The sequence below is a fragment of the Megalobrama amblycephala genome, linkage group LG1 (genome assembly GCF_018812025.1).
Source record: "Megalobrama amblycephala isolate DHTTF-2021 linkage group LG1, ASM1881202v1, whole genome shotgun sequence".
Classification (NCBI taxonomy): Eukaryota; Metazoa; Chordata; class Actinopteri; order Cypriniformes; family Xenocyprididae; genus Megalobrama; species Megalobrama amblycephala.
The window spans coordinates 72,433,254-72,451,724 of record NC_063044.1 but is presented as its reverse complement, the minus strand read 5'-3'; the positions used below and the strand labels follow the sequence as shown (position 1 = coordinate 72,451,724).

Genomic DNA, 18,471 nt, shown 5'->3' with positions numbered 1-18,471 from the left:
AATGTTTAAATCAGCAAGTCTTAAATGAGTTTAGTTTAAACACAGTTAGCAACGTGTGCTGTTCAGGTCTCACCTGCGCTCGCGCGCTATCAACAACATCCGGGTGATGGGCTATTGTCAATAATTCTAATCTGCGAGGCATTAACATTTTTGGAAAGGAATTTAAGATTAGCCAATTTGCAGATGATACTGCAATCTTTTTAAAAGACAAAGCTATGGTTGATTTTGCTCTAAAATTAATTAAAACCTTTTCTGATGCCTCTGGTTTGTCTCTCAATATTAAAAAATGTGTTTTGTTGCCTATCCATTCTTGCCCTGAGAAATGTTCAGAATGAGGTTAAATATTTGGGTTTAACTATATCTAAGGATGTTCGTAAGACTGAGGAGGTTAACTTTGGAAAACGTGTCGCTGATATGAAAAAAATCGCTAAGTCACTGTCTGATCAGAGATCTCACAGCGTTTGGAAGAGTTATCTTGTCTAAAGCTGAAGGTGTGTCGAAGTTAATATATCCATGTCACTCCTTGTTTATTTCGAACAGTAACATTAGAAAGGCCAACTCAGTCTTACTTCAATTTTTATGGAGGAATAAAACGAACTATTTAAAAAGAGCCCAGTTAGTTAAAGATTACAAAAATGGTGGTTTAAAAGCCTTGGATTTTGAAGCCTTGATAGGTTCATTCAGAATTAACTGGTTAAGAACTTTTTTTGCTTGCTCCAACTCTATGTGGTTTCACATACCTAGGGCGATTTTTGGAAAGCTTGGCGGTTTAGATTTTTTGTTAAGATGTGATTTCGACATTAATAAGATTCCACTTGCGTTGTCTAAATTTCATAGTCAAATACTATTGTTTTGGAAAATGATATTCACTCACAATTTTACCCCACACAGTTCGGTCCTGTGGAATAATAGAGCAATACTTGTAAACAGAAAATCACTATTCAAAGTTGATTGGTTTGACAAAGGAATTGTCTTTGTGTCTGACTTGATGGTTTGTAAAGGTGTTTTACTGACTCATAACAGTTTTGTGGAACGATATAATATAATCTGTACTCATAGAGAGTATCAAAGAATTTGTAAAGCTATTCCTTTAGCCTTGATCCAACTAATTCAAAATACTTTGACTTACTCTAATGTCTCTCCTGTATTGCCAAATTTATTAGTTGGTCGTTATAAATTACTTGATAAAAATTTTAATAATAAGGCTGCTACGGATGCTTTTAAATCCAAATTGTTCCATGATTATAATAAAAACTGTGTCTTTAGACCTTTCCGAACTGCTGGGAAAGGCATTTTCTAAGTATGTTAAATGGCCAATTCCACCTAAGGTCAAAGAAACACATTTTAAAATTTGTCACAAAATTTATCCAGTTTCCAATTTTCTTCATAAGCGATTTAAATTTGACAAGGCGGGTTGTGCTTTTTGTGATTTTTCCGATGAATCTCTAGAACACTTATTTTTTACCTGTTCCATCTCAAGCTGGTTCTGGAGTGATGTTAGAGGCTGGCTAACCTTAAAAATGTCAAACATCCCTGTATTTTGCATTAATCATATTCTGTTTTACGTTGAGGGTTTAAATAATTCAACATCAGACTGTGTGAATATTGTTTTCCTACTTGCTAAATACCATATTCATTGTTGTAAGTGGAGAAATTCTCACCCTTGCTTTGAACATTTTATGAGTGAATTCAAACTATTTTACTCCTCACTGAAATTACTGAAGAACTGTCGTGCTCTGAAAATATCATCGGCCATGTCCAAATTTATTGTGGGTGTAGGTTTATTGGCTGGAGACGGCTGGAAAAATGACTGTAGGTATACTGCAGTTCTGTGGATGTTTTACCTAGGCAAGGTTATTAGCCTATAGTTAACTAAAAAACTATTCAAAACATTTATGCTAATCGAAATAAACCTGAAATATAAGAAAATATAGCCTAAATATTAGTTGAAAATTATATTTTCAATATAATATCCCCGACACCCCCCCCCCCCCCCCCCTTTTTTTTTAATGTCCTTTCATTAACCGACAAGATTATGTTAAATTAGAATTAAAAGAAATTAGAATGAGGAAAAAAAAAACTCAGGGGTTTAGTTTTAGCCTAGGCCATATAGAAAACAAAACAAAACAAACAAACAAAAAAAAACATGAGGATTAATTGCATCAAATGCAGCGCTTCTGTGAACAGAGAAAAAATGAGATAAAATCGTATAAAAGGAATAAATAGCTTCTTCCTATATAGCTAGGCATACATGAAATATATTTCACCTACATAATGAACATATTAAGAAAATTAAAGAAAAAAACTGGACAAGTAGACTATTTATGCTGAGTTTCGATTCATTTTTGAGAAGTTCATGGAAAGGCATTGCTTGTCTTTATTTTTCAAGCAATGTTTTACTGTGTGAGTAAAAATTATAGTTACAATAATAGTTATACCTACACAGATTCGAATGGTGTTACTCTTATGACCATAAAATTCTGAGTATTTTAAGTTGTTTCCACTTTTATAAGAAAATTCAAGTGAACGCGCCGGTGCATCACGCGCACACACAACATAGGCTATCAGTTTTAGTAACTTGACATCGCAGCCTGTTTATTGTCAAAACAGAATACAATCAACCAAATACAGAAAAAGTTCCACTGCTCATTTTAAATAGTCTGTCTACAATCAGAGCATTTAAATAATAAATAGGCTATAGGCTATAGCATCCAAATACATAGTGCATATGGAAACATTTGGATTTATGCCAAATGGGTTTCTGTTTCAGTTTAGCTTTAAATTAATTCGTTTTGGCTTGACGTTTATATATTATATTTTTCATTATTGTTATGTTTTTCTGAATAACATTAAATTTAAAAGATTGGTAGCACTTTATTTTACAGTACGTGTACTTTCCTGGTACATACAGTACAGTCCAAAAGTTTGGAACCACTAAGATTTTTAATGTTTTTAAAAGAAGTTTCATCTGCTCACCAAGGCTACATTTATTTAATTAAAAATACAGTAAAAAAACAGTAATATTGTGAAATATTATTACAATTTAAAATAACTGTGTACTATTTAAATATATTTGACAAAGTAATTTATTCCTGTGATGCAAAGCTGAATTTTCAGCATCATTACTCCAGTCTTCAGTGTCACATGATCCTTCAGAAATCATTCTAATATGCTGATTTGCTGCTCAATAAACATTTATGATTATTTTCAATGTTGAAAACAGTTGTGTACTTTTTTTTTCAGGATTCCTTGATGAATAGAAAGTTCAAAAGAACAGCATTTATCTGAAATACAAAGCTTCTGTAGCATTATACACTACCGTTCAAAAGTTTGGGGTCAGTAAGAATTTTTATTTTTTTTTTTTTTTTTAAAGAAATTAAAGAAATGAATACTTTTATTCAGCAAGGATGCATTAAATCAATCAAAAGTGGCAGTAAAGACATTTACAATGTTACAAAAGATTAGATTTCAGATAAACACTGTTCTTTTGAACTTTCTATTCATCAAATAATCCTGAAAAAAAATATTGTACACAAATATTTTGTACAATTGTACACTGAAGGATCATGTGACACTGAAGACTGGAGTAATGATGCTGAAAATTCAGCTTTGATCACAGGAATAAATTACTTTGTGAAATATATTCAAATAGAAAACAGTTATTTTAAATTGTAATAATATTTCACAATATTACTGTTTTTACTGTATTTTTAATTGAATAAATGTAGCCTTGGTGAGCAGACGAAACTTCTTTTAAAAACATTAAAAATCTTAGTGGTTCCAAACTTTTGGACTGTACTGTATATAGTAATTATGTTGTACATACAGGTAAAAGAGTGGTAACACAAGGTACTTACCTGACATGTATATACATGGAAACTAATAAGAAACACTGCTGTACTTTCCAATGGTACATACATGGCAATTACTTTGTACCTATAGACAAGTGTTGGGTAATAACAGGTGCTTACTTATAGTGTCCGTATATGGTAACAGACACATTACTGTACTAACTAGTGGTATTTACATGGTAACTACGTAATACTTACGGACAATTGTGGGTAATAACAGACACTTATTTATGGTAACTTGTAAGACACATTACTTTACTTACTAATGGTATATACACAGTAACTCTGTAGTACTTACGGAGAATTATGGGTAATAACAGGAACCGTCACAGTCTTAACATAGAGGCTACGTTTATGCAACCAGCCACAGGTGTAACTTACACATTAACTATTTGGTATATTCACTAGTAGGTTCATAGTAAGTACATGGAAATAGGACTGTAAAATAAAGTGCACCCTTGTACATAAACATTACATAGGAATTACCAGCTTTTTAACCTTTGTAATAATAAGCTTAAGCATATTAACTAGTAAGGAATGTAAAATAAATGCACTGTTGTGGAGAGCAATTTAGCATTAACAGTGTATAAAGCACTAAATAAAGTACATACATAGTGCAGCAAAACAATTACTTTATTTCTTGAGAATTTTGTTTTTTTAAATGGCATCAGTAAGAAAACACTATTTGGTAAACCTCTGTTTTGTACTGTTGTTAACATGCACACACTGTAAGTAAGTGTCCGTTATGTGTGTCCACACTTGTCCGTGAGTACAACATAGTTACCATGTATATACCACTAGTAAGTACATCAATATGTCTTACTAGTTGCCACACATAAGTGCCTGTTATTACCCACACTTTTCCATAAGTACAACATAGTTAACATGTACATACCATTAGTAAGTACAGTAATGTGTCTGTTAGTTACCATATATGGACACTATAAGTAAGCACCTGTTATTACCCAACACTTGTCTATAGGTACAAAGTAGTTACCATGTATGTACCAGCAGTGTACAGCAGTACAGCAGTGTTTCTTATTAGTTTCCATGTACATACATGTCAGGTAAGTACCTTGTGTTCCCAATCTTTTACCTGTATGTACAGCATAATTGCTATATATGTACCAGGCAAGTACACATACTGTAAAATAAAGTGCTACCGAAAGGTTTGTAGTGTGAGGGGAACTAAAAAATGCTGGGGGGATTAAAATGCCCCTATGCCAACCTGAAGCCGGGATAGCCGGTAAAAATGAAATTTTTACAAAAAAATATACTAAACATGCATTTTAGGCACAACAAATCCTTTAAATTGTTCTATACAAAATATAAGTATTAAATAAACATAAATTATATTGGTATTCATTACCTACAAACAATATTTTAAAGCCTAAACTAAACTAAATTTTGTTATACATTCAAGCTAATTTTACTGCACAAAGGCAGAGTTTAAAAAAAAAAAAGTTTTTAAAAGATTACATGTATTGGAAAAAATATTAAAATATTAAAAAGAAAACATTAGCCACATGTTGCCAATCTAGATAAATACAGCCAAAAAATAGCCTAAAGTTTGTCAATATTCTTATTGAATATTAGCAGTTTTTTTTAGAATGATAAGAAATAAATTCAATAGGGATTGACTTGATATAGGCCTGTTGTAACGTAGCGGAACTGAGGCAGAGATCCATATGCAAGCTTTTATTTACAGTGAGCATAGTTGTACAGGCTGGGTCGATCAGGGGCAAACAGGAACAGTAAGGAACAGGCAGAAACGTAGTCAGGGTACAGGCAGTAGATCGAGGCAGGCGGATATCATTCACAGAACAGTATACAAGGCAAGAGTCAGGACAGGCAGCAACGGGTCAATAAACAGGAACAAACACAGGCAGACAGGAAACAAGGAAACGCTCAGAAATGACACACTGGGTAATCAAGACTTCGCAAACTGGTGGTGTGAGTGTGAGTCCTTTATAGTCCTGATAATGAGCTGCAGCTGGGTGTGGTGATCAGTGTGGTGTGCTAGGGTGGATGTGGCAACAGGTGATAGGTGGAGTGAGTGCATGTGATTGACAGGGGGGATGATGGGAAATGTAGTCCGGAACTGACGGGATTCGTGACACCTGTATTGTTTATTTATTAAATAAGCCTATATCGGCCTATAGCCTATATATTTTTTAAATCCCTCATTTGGGGCTGAGCCCCCCTAATATTGAAATAATCGGCCCTGTTCCAAACATGTTTTTGCACATTTGAAAAGTGCTGTTTTGGGACATGAAAGCATGAAAGCATTGTTTAACAACATAACAGGCGTAAATATATTTTAACGTCCAAGTGTTAATAAACAGTTGGATTTGTGCCGAATGAGAGCCCAACAGTTTTGATTTAAATATATTTTTTTAGGCTTTTAAATAAATATTGTTTGTAATGAATGCCATAATTTGTTTATGATTATTTTATAATTTTTATAACAATTTTCAGTCTTGTTTTGTATTGAATACCATTATGGATTTGTTGTGGAAATAGCCTAAAATACATGTTTAAAGCTTAATGCTTGTGTAATGTGTGACATAAAAGACCAAACTCAGTAAACCCCATACTAAACCATACTACTGTAGTTCCCAACAAAAGTATTGTTTAGTGTAAAACATGCTGAAGATTGGCAAACAGGCTGTCCATTAATTAAATGATTAGATATTTGCCCACAAAAGCTGTTTAATCAGCATAGTGAAGCCTCCCATCCATTGACATCCATTCAAAAAACAGCCTCTGGTCTCATTCCCAGCGTACCGCTGGGGGCTGAGCGTTAGCTTTAGCCGTTATGCTTTTTTGGCTAAAGTTTGCAGGCTTGCCTTCCAGTGGCTTTGCAGAAAGTGTCCGACTTCACGTCTCCAGTTTCAGCTCCTCCCTGCCTGCATGAAGATTAGGTTTAGGGAGTAAAGTGGGATGTGGTATGGGTGTAGTTTAGCAAGGGGATTATGAATGAATTCTCATCTGTATTGACCATATTTATTTTTTTGTGCCTATGAATTTGTGAATTGAAAATTAAGAATGGCATCCATTGAAGATTTTATTAAAGCTCCGTCGGAGGGATTATTAAATTTATTGGATAAAGGACAATTGTGGGAACAATATGAGATTAAAGAATCAGATAAAAGGAAAAGGAGAAAAAGGAAAAGGAGTTAAAATGGCTTTGAAAGCAAAGATGAGTGAGAGAAATATTTTGTCCATTTCGGATTTTGTAAAGACATCTCGAGTTCACACATACATATAATTAGCAAAATAATGCGTATTTGGCGTGCTGTCCAGGAATTTTGGCCAGAACCCAGAGTACTCCCCCCGGATGTGGTAATGATAGATAGAACTAGAAGTGAGGAGATGGGGTGGTGGAGGGATGCTGATAAACTGTCAACGAACAGAGATAGCCTAATGGTGCGTTCACACCGGACGCGAATGAAGCGGTAAGCGCGAGTGATTTACATGTTAAGTCAATGCAAAGACGCGAATTGACATCCTGCGGCGCGAATTGAGCGATTCGCGCAAATGACGCGATTCGCGCGAATCGCGCAAGTTGAAAAATCTGAACTTTGGCGAATTTCCGCGCCGCGTTAACCAATCAGGAGCTTGCTCTGGTAGTGACGTGACGTAGCGAGCTGAGGCAGAATTTCGAAACAACAATGGAGGACAAAATCATCGTCGCTGTACATCTTCATACATTTATAGAAACAGAAATAAAAAGGATCGTGTTTGAAAGAAAGTGAATGAGGAGGTCGGACAATCTGATAAGTTGTAAAAAACGGTCTTTACTCAATTAGAGCTATATATATATATATACATATTAAGACTACAAGCCAACTAAAGACGACCAATTGAGCTTATTCGCTGTAATTTACAATTATTTCCCCACTGACAAGTTGTGTTTATTCAGAGGAAGTGTGCAGAAAGCAGTGGGAGAGTCTGGGACACATAAAGGAGCGGGAGAGCCACTCTCATGACGAATTCGCGTCTGTTGTGAAGGGATTTTCACACGCGAATGAAGCGAATGTCACGCGCGAATGAAGCGAGTAAACTCAAAATGTTCAAGCGTCCAACTACGCGCGAATAGCGCGATTTATTCGCGCAAGTCGCGTCTGGTGTGAACACAGCATAAGTCTGCACAGTATACCGCTTGTCTAATTATCTGCACCTGCTCCTCCCGAATTTTGTTAATAAAACATAAAGGAATCAATGGACATTTTTTCAGGCTTATTGTTTGATCAAAAGAAAGATATTCTTGAAATGCAGCAAATGCATGATCGAGATATGGTTAAAGTAATTAAAGAATGTGTAGTAGAAGCTGATCCGTGCTCAGTTTGCAGTTAGTGCTCACACTGCATTCGAACCGTGCTCGAGCCCAACCGAACCGTGCTCTGGCCCACCTCTTCCAAGCGGGTCAGAGACGGCTAAACAAACCGCGCCCGGGCAACGGACGGAACGGTCACACTTGACAAACTTTGTATGTGCGCCAAGTGTTCTGTGTAGGTCCTTAATGGGTACTGGTGAACAACTGTCACTCTGCTTGAGACCTACAGATGACTTAACAGGACATCCTGTGCCTAAATCCAGGGTCCACACGTCAGCATCTTGTTGGATGGAGATATGCTTCTGAATATCTGTCCATGTGTGGAAAATTACTAATTTTGTCTATTTTTTTTTTTTTTTTTTAGCAAATCAGAATCATTTAACCTGAAGTAATGACGTAGTTAGTGGACTCCTTGAGAGACTTGAAGCTGGCTTCTGCTGATGAAACTGCAAACTATTCTTCAATAAAAAATTTCTTTTTTTTTAAAACTCTGACTCTGGGGCTTCATTCATCATATCTGGTCTTTTGGGTCTTTAACTGTAAAATTTCCCCACAGGATCTACCGCCTGTGGTTGGGTATTATCAGAATTTTTGAGATCGAAGCCATGCTGACAACAGTGAATTCTACATAATAGCGCACACACACATCACTCAGGTGTCTATTTCATGTTGTGATGTTCTCATCTGGAATACTTATTGAATATTTTCCTGTCAGATGTTAAATATTCATTTAGTAAGTGTCTTTAAGATGTATGGTTTATGTAAACCCCCTTACAGTATATACGTACGTGTGCTTATTGAAGCTCCCCTGTAAAATCACAACTATACTATACTGTACTGTCTATCATCGGTAACACTTTACTTGAAGGGGTGTGCATAAGACTGACATGACACCTTCATAATCTTGACATGACACGTGTCATGAATATGAAGGAGGTTTTATGCATGTTTATGACAACTGTCATTAAATGTCATTCGCTCAATTATGTCATTTTTAATGCAAAGATGACATTGTTTGAGATGTCTTTGTTACGACAACTTGACATAAACCAATACATCATAACCTGTCAGTGTCTTTGTCATGACAACTTGACATTAGCAAAACATCATAACCTGTCATAAACATGACATAGCAGATTAATTATCAAACTTAAAAAACTACTTAGCTTTATGGTTTAACATTACATTACATTATTTTGGTAACATTTCAGTATAGGGAACACATATATAAACGATTAACTATGACTTTTCCCTCAATAAACTCTTAATTTACTGCTTATTATAGTTAATTGTTAGGTTTAGGTATTGGGTAGGATTAAGAATGTAGAATAAGATCATGCAGAATAAGGCATTAATATGTGCTTTATAAGTACTAATAAATAGCCAATATTTTAGCCATATGAATGCTAATAGTAATAAGCAACTAGTTAAAAGACCCTAAAATAAAGTGTTACCATTATTTTATAACAGTGTCATCTTTTTTTATGAAATTTGAAATTGTCTATTATCTGACCTTCTGTTGGAGGAAACTTAAAAAAACAAAAAACAAAAACAAAAAAAACATGAAATGAAAAATAGTCATGACACTGTTATAAAATTATTTGTCAGAGTATTGTCACTTAATGACATTTTAATGACAAGTTCAATTTGTACCACTGTACTTGAGCTCAAGATATATATTCATGACACTATTATAATGGCCTCATGACAGCCAATGTCAAAACCAACCACATGACAGTTTAATGTAATGTTAACCCATAAAGCTAAACGATGTCAAGTTGTCATGACAAAGACACTGACAGGTTATGATGTATTGGTTTATGTCAAGTTGTCATAACTCGGACATCTCAAACAATGTCATCTTTGCATTAAAAATGACATAACTGAGCGAATGACACTTAATGACAGTTGTCATAAACATTCATAAAACCTCCTTCATATTCATGACACGTGTCATGTCATGATTATGAAGGTGTCATGTCAGTCTTATGCACACCCCTTCAAGTAAAGTGTTACCCTATCATCTTTACACATTCAACTATTCAACAGTTCACTCTACAGTAGTTCAACAAATGTGAATTTAACACAAAGAACCATGTTTACTCACGTTTAAAAACACCCACGTCACTTTTCTCCTCCGTGTTTGATTATGACTTATCCTCTCCCGTGGCCTCCTGAGAAGGCAAGGATTGAAAAGTATCCCTCGATGAACACTTCAGAATCTGGGCGGAAGCAGTAGGCCATCCAGGGATTTTCCGTCTACTGTTTTATGAATACTGAGGTTTGAACATACTATTTCATGTACTGTTTTCTCGTATATAGTAGGCAAGTCGGCATAATCAAATGCAACATTAGTGTCCCACTTTATATTAAGTGGCCTCAACTACTATGTACTTACATTTAAATTAATCATTTGATACAATGCAGTTATTGTGTACATACATGTTTCTACATCGTACTTCTATTTTAAAAACACCAGCATGTAATTACATCTGTAATTATTTTCTGTAATTACATGTATAATTACACTGTTGACCCATCCCTTACACCTTAACCTACCCTTAAACCTATCCATACCACCTAACCTGAACCTAACCTTACCCGTATCCCACCTCAATAGTAGCAAAAGTGTTTTGCAATTCAAATTGAACCCAATAAGTACATTGTACTTATTATTTTTGATGTAAGTACATAGTAGTTAAGGCAACTTAATATAAAGTGGGACCAACATTATTATACGCACATCCAAATCTCGTGGGAAATAATACAGCACCCATGTATTTCTCGCCTACTGTTTTATGAATACTGAGGAATCTGACATACTACTCATTCACCTACTGCTCTTTGCCTACTATATAGTAGGGAAATATGCGGTTTCGAATGCAGCCCATGAGAGGACATTTCTTCATATCTTTGTTTGATTTAGGATCATTGGAAATTATGGAAAAATTAAAACTAAATGTTATGAAAACATACTATTTTAGCCACAAACCATTTCAAACCCTTACAGTCTCTGAAAGTATTTCAATAAATTCTACTAAATGATAAACATTACTACATAATTAGAATACAATTTATTTGTAATTTCAATGACTGGAATTCATAATAAAAAAAAAAAAAAAAACTAATACATTTTTATAAATAATCACACTGAGATCTTATTCACATTTCTGCTGTCACAGAATATTCTTGTAATAGACTACTACTGTTCATGTGTGGATTCACTGATTCAAATATATCAATGTTATTTATATATTGGGAAGTTTTTAAGCACAAACACTCTCTCCTGCTAAAGTCTTTTGAGTTCCACCCTCTCTGAGCCACACACATACACACAAAATAATAATAATAACAAATTATATTTATACAATATGATATTATAGAAAATCACCTGTGCACAATATATACATTCCCTACATGTCCCCTCTGCCTGTCCGCAGGTCTCAAGGTGATTATTTTACAGGCCCCAACGAGCCGCTGCTTACATTCTCAACCAATCTCTTTCTCACTCAGAAACTGTTACTGCAAGAAATCATCCCTGTTGAAGAAGAACAAGTTTCCATATTTCATGTTGCCATAGCATTTAGAAAATACAGTTATTGATTTCTTTTAGATCATGAAAAAGTATTCGACAGGGTTGAACATCTTTACCTTTGGAATATGTTATAAAAATTTTATTGACATGACTAAAGTTTTGTACCGGCCAGGACATAGTCTGATTTCATCTGCTAAAGTAAATTGGGCAAAAAGTAAGGCAATAGGTTGTTTGCACATGATGCCACGGGGTGGTGTGAAATCCAGATCCAGAAATGATTTTCTATATAGGGAAGCACTAAGAAATTCTTGCTCTAATTGAAACTTCACCATTAGTGTCACACAGCACAAGCAGGTTCAATCATTACTCCAGTCTTCAGTGTCACATGATCCTTCAGAAATCACTCTAATATGATGAATTGATGCTCAAGAAACATTTATGATGATTATCAGTGTAGAACACAGTTCTGCTGCTTTGTATATTTGTGTGCACTGATTAAAACATTTCAGCAAGATTTCTGTATGTTTTTATTTTGAGGACATTAATACTTTTATTCAGCGAGGATGCATTAAATCGATCAAAACTGACAGTAAAGACAAAATATTTTTAAACTTGAATCTTGAAAAACTGTATCAGGGGTTACACAAAAATATTAAGACAGTATGATACATTTCCAAGGTCAGTTCCTTCTTTTGTGTTTATTCTGTCTAGACAGTGTGACTACAACATGGTAATACATTTAAGATAATTATACTTACAACAGCCAGTATCCATGATCACACTGCAGAGCTCCAGACCCTATATGAGTTATGCATATTGGTTGTCAGACATATAAGCTGTAATATAATCTGTATCATCATAAAGACAATCAATAGCTGTCTATCTCTACTATTTTGCAAACAACCTGAATCACAGATAGTAAAAAACAATAACAATAAAACTACTCATTTCTCACATTTCTCATATTGTGAGAGACTTCATCATTTCATCAAAAAACCCTAAGAGTTTCTGTTCAATCAATCTTTAGGAAGAGGGATAGAGGGAGAAGGTGAAAGGAATGATGGAGAACATGAGAGAAAGGGAAAATAGGAGGAGGTTGGGCATGCATCCGATGTTGGAGTCGGATGTTGGATTGAATTCAACAAATCCAGGTGGGCTGCTGCTCATGTAAGACTTGATCCAGTTCTGGTACTGAGAGACTCTGGCTAACACACTGGGATATTTGGGTTCAGCACATCCTGCACCAAAACTCACAATGCTGGACTGAATCCACAGAGAGTCTTTCTTACTGACCATTGGACCTCCAGAGTCTCCCTGTATTCACAAACATTCAGCATTTATATCTCTGACAATAGACAGTGAACAACTGTTATATAGACATAAGCATGTAATAGTTGAGACAGGTTGATAACATTTTGAAACTGTCTTGACTTAAGGCAAGCTCACACTACACGACTTTTAGCTGGATTTTGCTGTCGCAGACAGATTTCCAAGTTTTGTGACAAAAAGCCCAGATTGACAGATTGGTGCTCATTGCGTTAGGCGATGCTTGTTCAGTATGAGCAGGTCACTGATGTGATCTGAGCCTGATCTGAGCATTTTTCTTTTTTGTCTTTTTTTCCTGCACATGAATGTAAGAAAACATTTTTTCATTTGTTGATCTTGTAGATTTTGTAGTTTGTGCATCTTGTCAGTGTTGTGTTGTGTAGTATGAGCGCTGCTAAGACAAGACGAGAAAACTTTGTGTTGTGTGAGCACCTTGGCGAGTGTATAGTAGTCTTGTAGTCCTGTAGTGTGAGCTTGCCCTATATCTAGCAAGTGGTAATAAGTTTTACTTTTTGTATTCACATTAGACCTATGTTTTTAAGTAACTGACTTAACAGAAAAGTTATGAAAAGGCTTGCAGAAAGATATTAGATGACAGTTTATGCAACCGGCCACAGGTGTATTATCAAAAGCAGTCGAAGTGTACAAGTTCATGATCGGTGGATTAAACACTGGGCTTACATAACAACTGTAAAGTTGTAAAGTTTGCAGGTGACCAAAATTGGTAGTGTTTTGTAAATTGATTTGGATTAAAAAGTGTTAAAATGAAAAACTGGTGTCTTACCTGACATGAACCTTTTCCTCCCTGATTTAACAATCCAGCACAAATCATATTGCTTGTGATGCTGATCTCTTCATAAGCATTATCACAATCACTGTTGCTCACAATGGGTATCGTCACCTCCTGCAGTGTATCAGGAGACTGGCCTGTGACAGATCAGAGGACACATTTTATGGCATTCAGAAAAGATTTCTAGGTAAATTATTGAGGTTTACACACTGTAAAACCGATTAGTTACAGTAACTCAAACCATTTGAAGAGACAGCTTGCCTTAAACCATTTAAGCTTTAAAACTAATAAATATGAATACTGTAAACTGAATTTCGAGCATGCAGCAGTTCATCTTTGCGTCATTATGTCAAGTCTGTAAACAGAAAGGAAGGAGTTCCAGCAAGCTTGTATATCGAATCATTTATAGCCTGTTCTCACAGCAGCTGAAATAATTAAACTTATCATTTTGATGGTGATTTGTAATACAGAAAGATCCAAATGACAATCATCAGTGACAACTGGAGATTCACCCGTAGATATAAAAAAAAGACTTCAGACTGCGAGTCTCTACAGATATTGAAATTTATAGGTAATGCTAATACACAGTCATGCAATGATGATGTTTTTAACATTAACAATTTGAGAACAAACTATATCAATAATAATAATTTGCAAATTTTTTGACGTGTTTAGAGCTAAGTGATTGTTAGATTTAATCATCACTGGCAGCACAATCTATTGTAGGCCTAATGCTTTTTTCCTCAGCTGGTCAGAACAAAAGTGGCAGAAATGTTACTTACTTGTTCAGATTATATTTTCCAGTGAAAATTCTTATATTGGTCATACTTTCAAGACGTAGAATCTGTGATTTTGAAGTACGTACAGTATCCATACCGGTGCGGTGATTGACAGCAAACATTAGATTCATCCGCTGGCGAGGCACAAAGTACGTAACGATAACTATTCTGCATATGACTGCAATCGCAGGTTTCAAACAGAAATGCCGACAAAGAGGAAAAATGGCGGACTGCAGCTTTAAATGGTTTAAAGAAACCAGTTGCCTTAAATGGTTTAAGTTCATCAAACTCAAAGTAATAAAGTTACCTAAGACTAAGCAAAAACAAACATTGGTACAAAGCAAAGATGAAATAATTGTTTGTATTCAGTTAATTGCCAAGCAAATGTTTCCTCACCTCCAGACTGTAATGTGCCCCATCCAGTGACCCAGCTCTCTGTACCTGCAGAAAATACACTACCAGCCGCCGCCAGACAGACCGGCTTAATGTAATCAGAGAAGGTCACAGAAGAGTTGAGCTGGACCAGTGCTATGTCGTTGTCAAAAGTCTCATTGTCATAGTTAGGATGTCTGAAGATTCGACTCGCTCTCTTGGATGTCTCATGAGGGTTTGAGCCAGATTGGTTCAAACGCCCGAAGTACATCACAACTTTAAACACATCAATTCTGTAAATAGAGAAATTCTGCTTTAATCTCACTATTAACAATCTACAAACGTATTTTGACCTTTATTTAACTTCATACTCCTCGAAGCAGTGAGCTGCAGATAAAACCCAGTCTTTAGTGATCAGAGTCCCGCCACAGTTATGGCTTGTGCCTAAGACATAAATGCTGACTTGCCACAGCCAAGACCCTGCTGTCGCATTCTCTCCTCCAACAATTTTGCTGTTGAGAGGGGCTCGACCACACACTGATGAGAGAAAGAAGATATGAGAGTTCCTTGTTAACATGCCTCACAGACAGAGAAGACACATTGTGTGTGAAACAAGAGTTTTATAGTCATTATGACTACTTACCATCTAATTGCCCGAGGGAGCCTGTGTGGGTAGACAAAAAGACAAAGTAATTTAGAAATGTACTTTTCTGCATGAACGCACACAGTTTTAAAGTTCGGATATTCACCGTGACCCAGAGTGTGCAGTGTATGAAGCGCATGGTCTTAAAGGGGTGGTTCAATGCGATTTCACTTTTTTAACTTTAGTTAGTGTGTAATGTTGCTGCTTGAGCATAAACAGTATCTGCAAAATTACAGCGCTGAAAGTTCAATGCAAACTGAAATATTGTCTTTTAAAGTTATGGCAGTTTAATGCCTACAAAAACGACTGGTTTGGACTACAACGAGCTTCTTCCCGGGTTAGTGACATCATAAACCCTGCAAAACACGCCCCCGGGAACACGCAACAAAGTGGGCGAGGCCATGTGTCGCATCAAGTCAAGTCAAGTCAAATTTATTTATATAGCGCTTTTTACAATTGGTAATTGTTTCAAAGCAGCTTTACATATTAGGAGCACAGAAAAAAGAGAAATGGTTAAAAATAAGCTGTACAAGCAAGCGTGGTAATATGTAACATATACAAGATGGTGCTACATTAAGCCAATGTCGGCTGACTCCCAGGGGTGGAAAAAAACCCCTAGGAGAAAAACCCAGCGTGCTAGCACTGGGAAAAAAGTCCTAGGAGGGAAAAAACCCCTTGGAAGATATATATAATATATGTAAATGGATATGGAGATCAAAATCTGAATTATACATTTTTATTATAGAGATTAAAAATAGATTATATATAAATATATGTAAGCGGATACGGAGATTTAAAAATCTGAATTATAGATGCAGCCAGAACTGGATCTGTAGGCCCATTGTCTCCTGGGCTACGTTGTAGTCAGGTCCAGACACAGGTTCTCCATCTGATCTGGATACGGCCTGGATCCAGCACCCGGCAAACCTCAGGATAAGCAGAGAGACTGATATTAGCGTAGATGCCATTCTTATTCTGATGTACAGGTATATCTAGTGTTATAGGAAATGTTCTCGGTTCCGGCCGACCTAATTATTGCAGCGTAACAATCCTTTAACGGATTTGAAAAATGTTAATGTATTGATAATGTGTTATGTGTATGCAAGAGCAAAGAGATGTGTTTTTAGTCTAGATTTAAACTGACAGAGTGTGTCTGCTTCCCGAACAATGCTAGGAAGATTGTTCCAGAGTTTAGGTGCTAAATAGGAAAAGGATCTGCCGCCTTCAGTTGATTTTGATATTCTGGGTATTATCAACTGGCCTGAATTCTGAGATCGCAATAGACGTGAAGGACTATAATGCACCAAGAGCTCGCTTAGATATTGGGGAGCTAAACCATTTAGAGCTTTATAAGTAAGTAGCAAGATTTTAAAATCTATATGATGTTTAATAGGGAGCCAATGTAATGTTGACAGAACTGGGCTAATATGGTCATACTTTCTGGTTCTAGTAAGAACTCTAGCTGCCGCATTTTGGACCAACTGTAGTCTGTTTAAAAGCCGAGCAGAACAACCACCCAGTAGAGCGTTACAGTAATCTAGTCTTGAGGTCATGAATGCATGAACCAACTGTTCCGCATTTGTCATTGAGAGCATATGTCGTAATTTAGATATATTTTTTAGATGGAAGAAGGCGGTTTTACAGATACTAGAAACATGACTTTCAAATGAAAGATTGGTATCAAAGAGCACACCCAGGTTCCTAACTGAGGACGAAGATTTAATGGAGCACCCGTCAAGTGTTAGAGAGTATTCAAGGTTTTTTTCGTGAGGAAGTTTTTGGTCCAAAGATTAGGATATCAGTTTTTTCTGAATTTAATAATAGGAAATTTCTTGTCATCCAGTTTTTAATGTCAGCTATGCATTCTGTTAGTTTTGTGAATTTGTAGGTTTCGTCAGGGCGCAAGGAAATATAGAGCTGAGTATCGTCAGCGTAGCAGTGAAAACTAACACCATGCTTCCTAATTATCTCTCCTAAGGGCAGCATGTACAGAGTGAAAAGCAGCGGTCCTAGTACTGAGCCTTGTGGTACTCCATATTGAACTTGTGATCGATACGACATCTCTTCATTAACTACTACAGACTGGTAACGGTCAGATAAGTAAGATTTGAACCATGCCAAAGCAATTCCACTAATGCCAATATAGTTTTCAAGTCTTTTTAAAAGAATATTGTGATCGATAGTGTCAAAAGCAGCACTGAGATCTAATAACACTAATAGAGAAATACAGCCACGATCGGATGATAGGAGTAGATCGTTTGTAACTCTAACGAGAGCAGTCTCAGTACTATGGTATGGTCTAAATCCTGACTGGAAATCCTCACAGATTCCATTTCTTTCTAAAAAGGAGCACAGTTGTGTTGAAACTGCCTTTTCTAGTATCTTTGACAGAAAAGGTAGATTCGAGATTGGCCTGTAATTTACTAAATCTCTCAGATCTAGTTGAGGTTTTTTAATAAGAGGTTTAATAATAGCCTGCTTAAAAGTTTTTGGCACGTATCCTAGTGTTAACGATGAATTAATTATATCAAGAAGTGGACCTACGACCTCTGGAAGCATTTCTTTCAGTAGTTTAGTCGGCATTGGGTCTAACATACATGTTGTTGATTTTGATGATTTGATAAGTTTAGATAATTCTTCCTCTCCTATAGCGGCGAATGATTCTAGTTTTACCTCAGGGACACTACAGTGCACTGTCTGAAGCGAAACTGTAGACGGTTGCATGTTTATAATTTTCTCTCTAATATTGTCACTCTTGCAAGTAAAGAAGTTCATAAAGTCATTACTGCTGTGCTCTTTGGAAACGTCAGCAGTTGAATCTCTGTTTCTAGTTAAT

General features: G+C 35.9%; 1 protein-coding gene across 1 annotated transcript; it reads right to left on the bottom strand.

Annotated features, from left to right (window-relative positions):
* Positions 1 to 12,278: 12,278 nt before the first annotated feature.
* LOC125278065 (trypsin Blo t 3-like) lies at positions 12,279 to 15,774 on the bottom strand. Its single transcript, XM_048206872.1, has 6 exons — positions 15,699 to 15,774; positions 15,636 to 15,656; positions 15,364 to 15,529; positions 15,017 to 15,285; positions 13,836 to 13,978; positions 12,279 to 13,039 (listed from the first exon to the last, which is right to left on the bottom strand). The coding sequence occupies exons 1-6, from the start codon at positions 15,772 to 15,774 to the stop codon at positions 12,749 to 12,751; spliced, it is 966 nt and encodes a 321-aa protein (XP_048062829.1). The 3' UTR covers positions 12,279 to 12,748.
* Between the last annotated feature and the right edge of the window lie 2,697 nt (positions 15,775 to 18,471).

Excerpts from the sequence above, each read along its gene's own strand:
- LOC125278065 (XM_048206872.1), bottom strand. The coding sequence starts at position 15,774 with ATGCGCTTCATACACTGCACACTCTGGGTCACGGTGAATATCCGAACT. Across the intron at positions 15,657-15,698 it reads GTGTGCGTTCATGCAGAAAA|GCTCCCTCGGGCAATTAGAT; the intron begins GTACATTTCTAA and ends CTACCCACACAG. Across the intron at positions 13,040-13,835 it reads GAGGAAAAGGTTCATGTCAG|GGAGACTCTGGAGGTCCAAT; the intron begins GTAAGACACCAG and ends TTGTGAATACAG.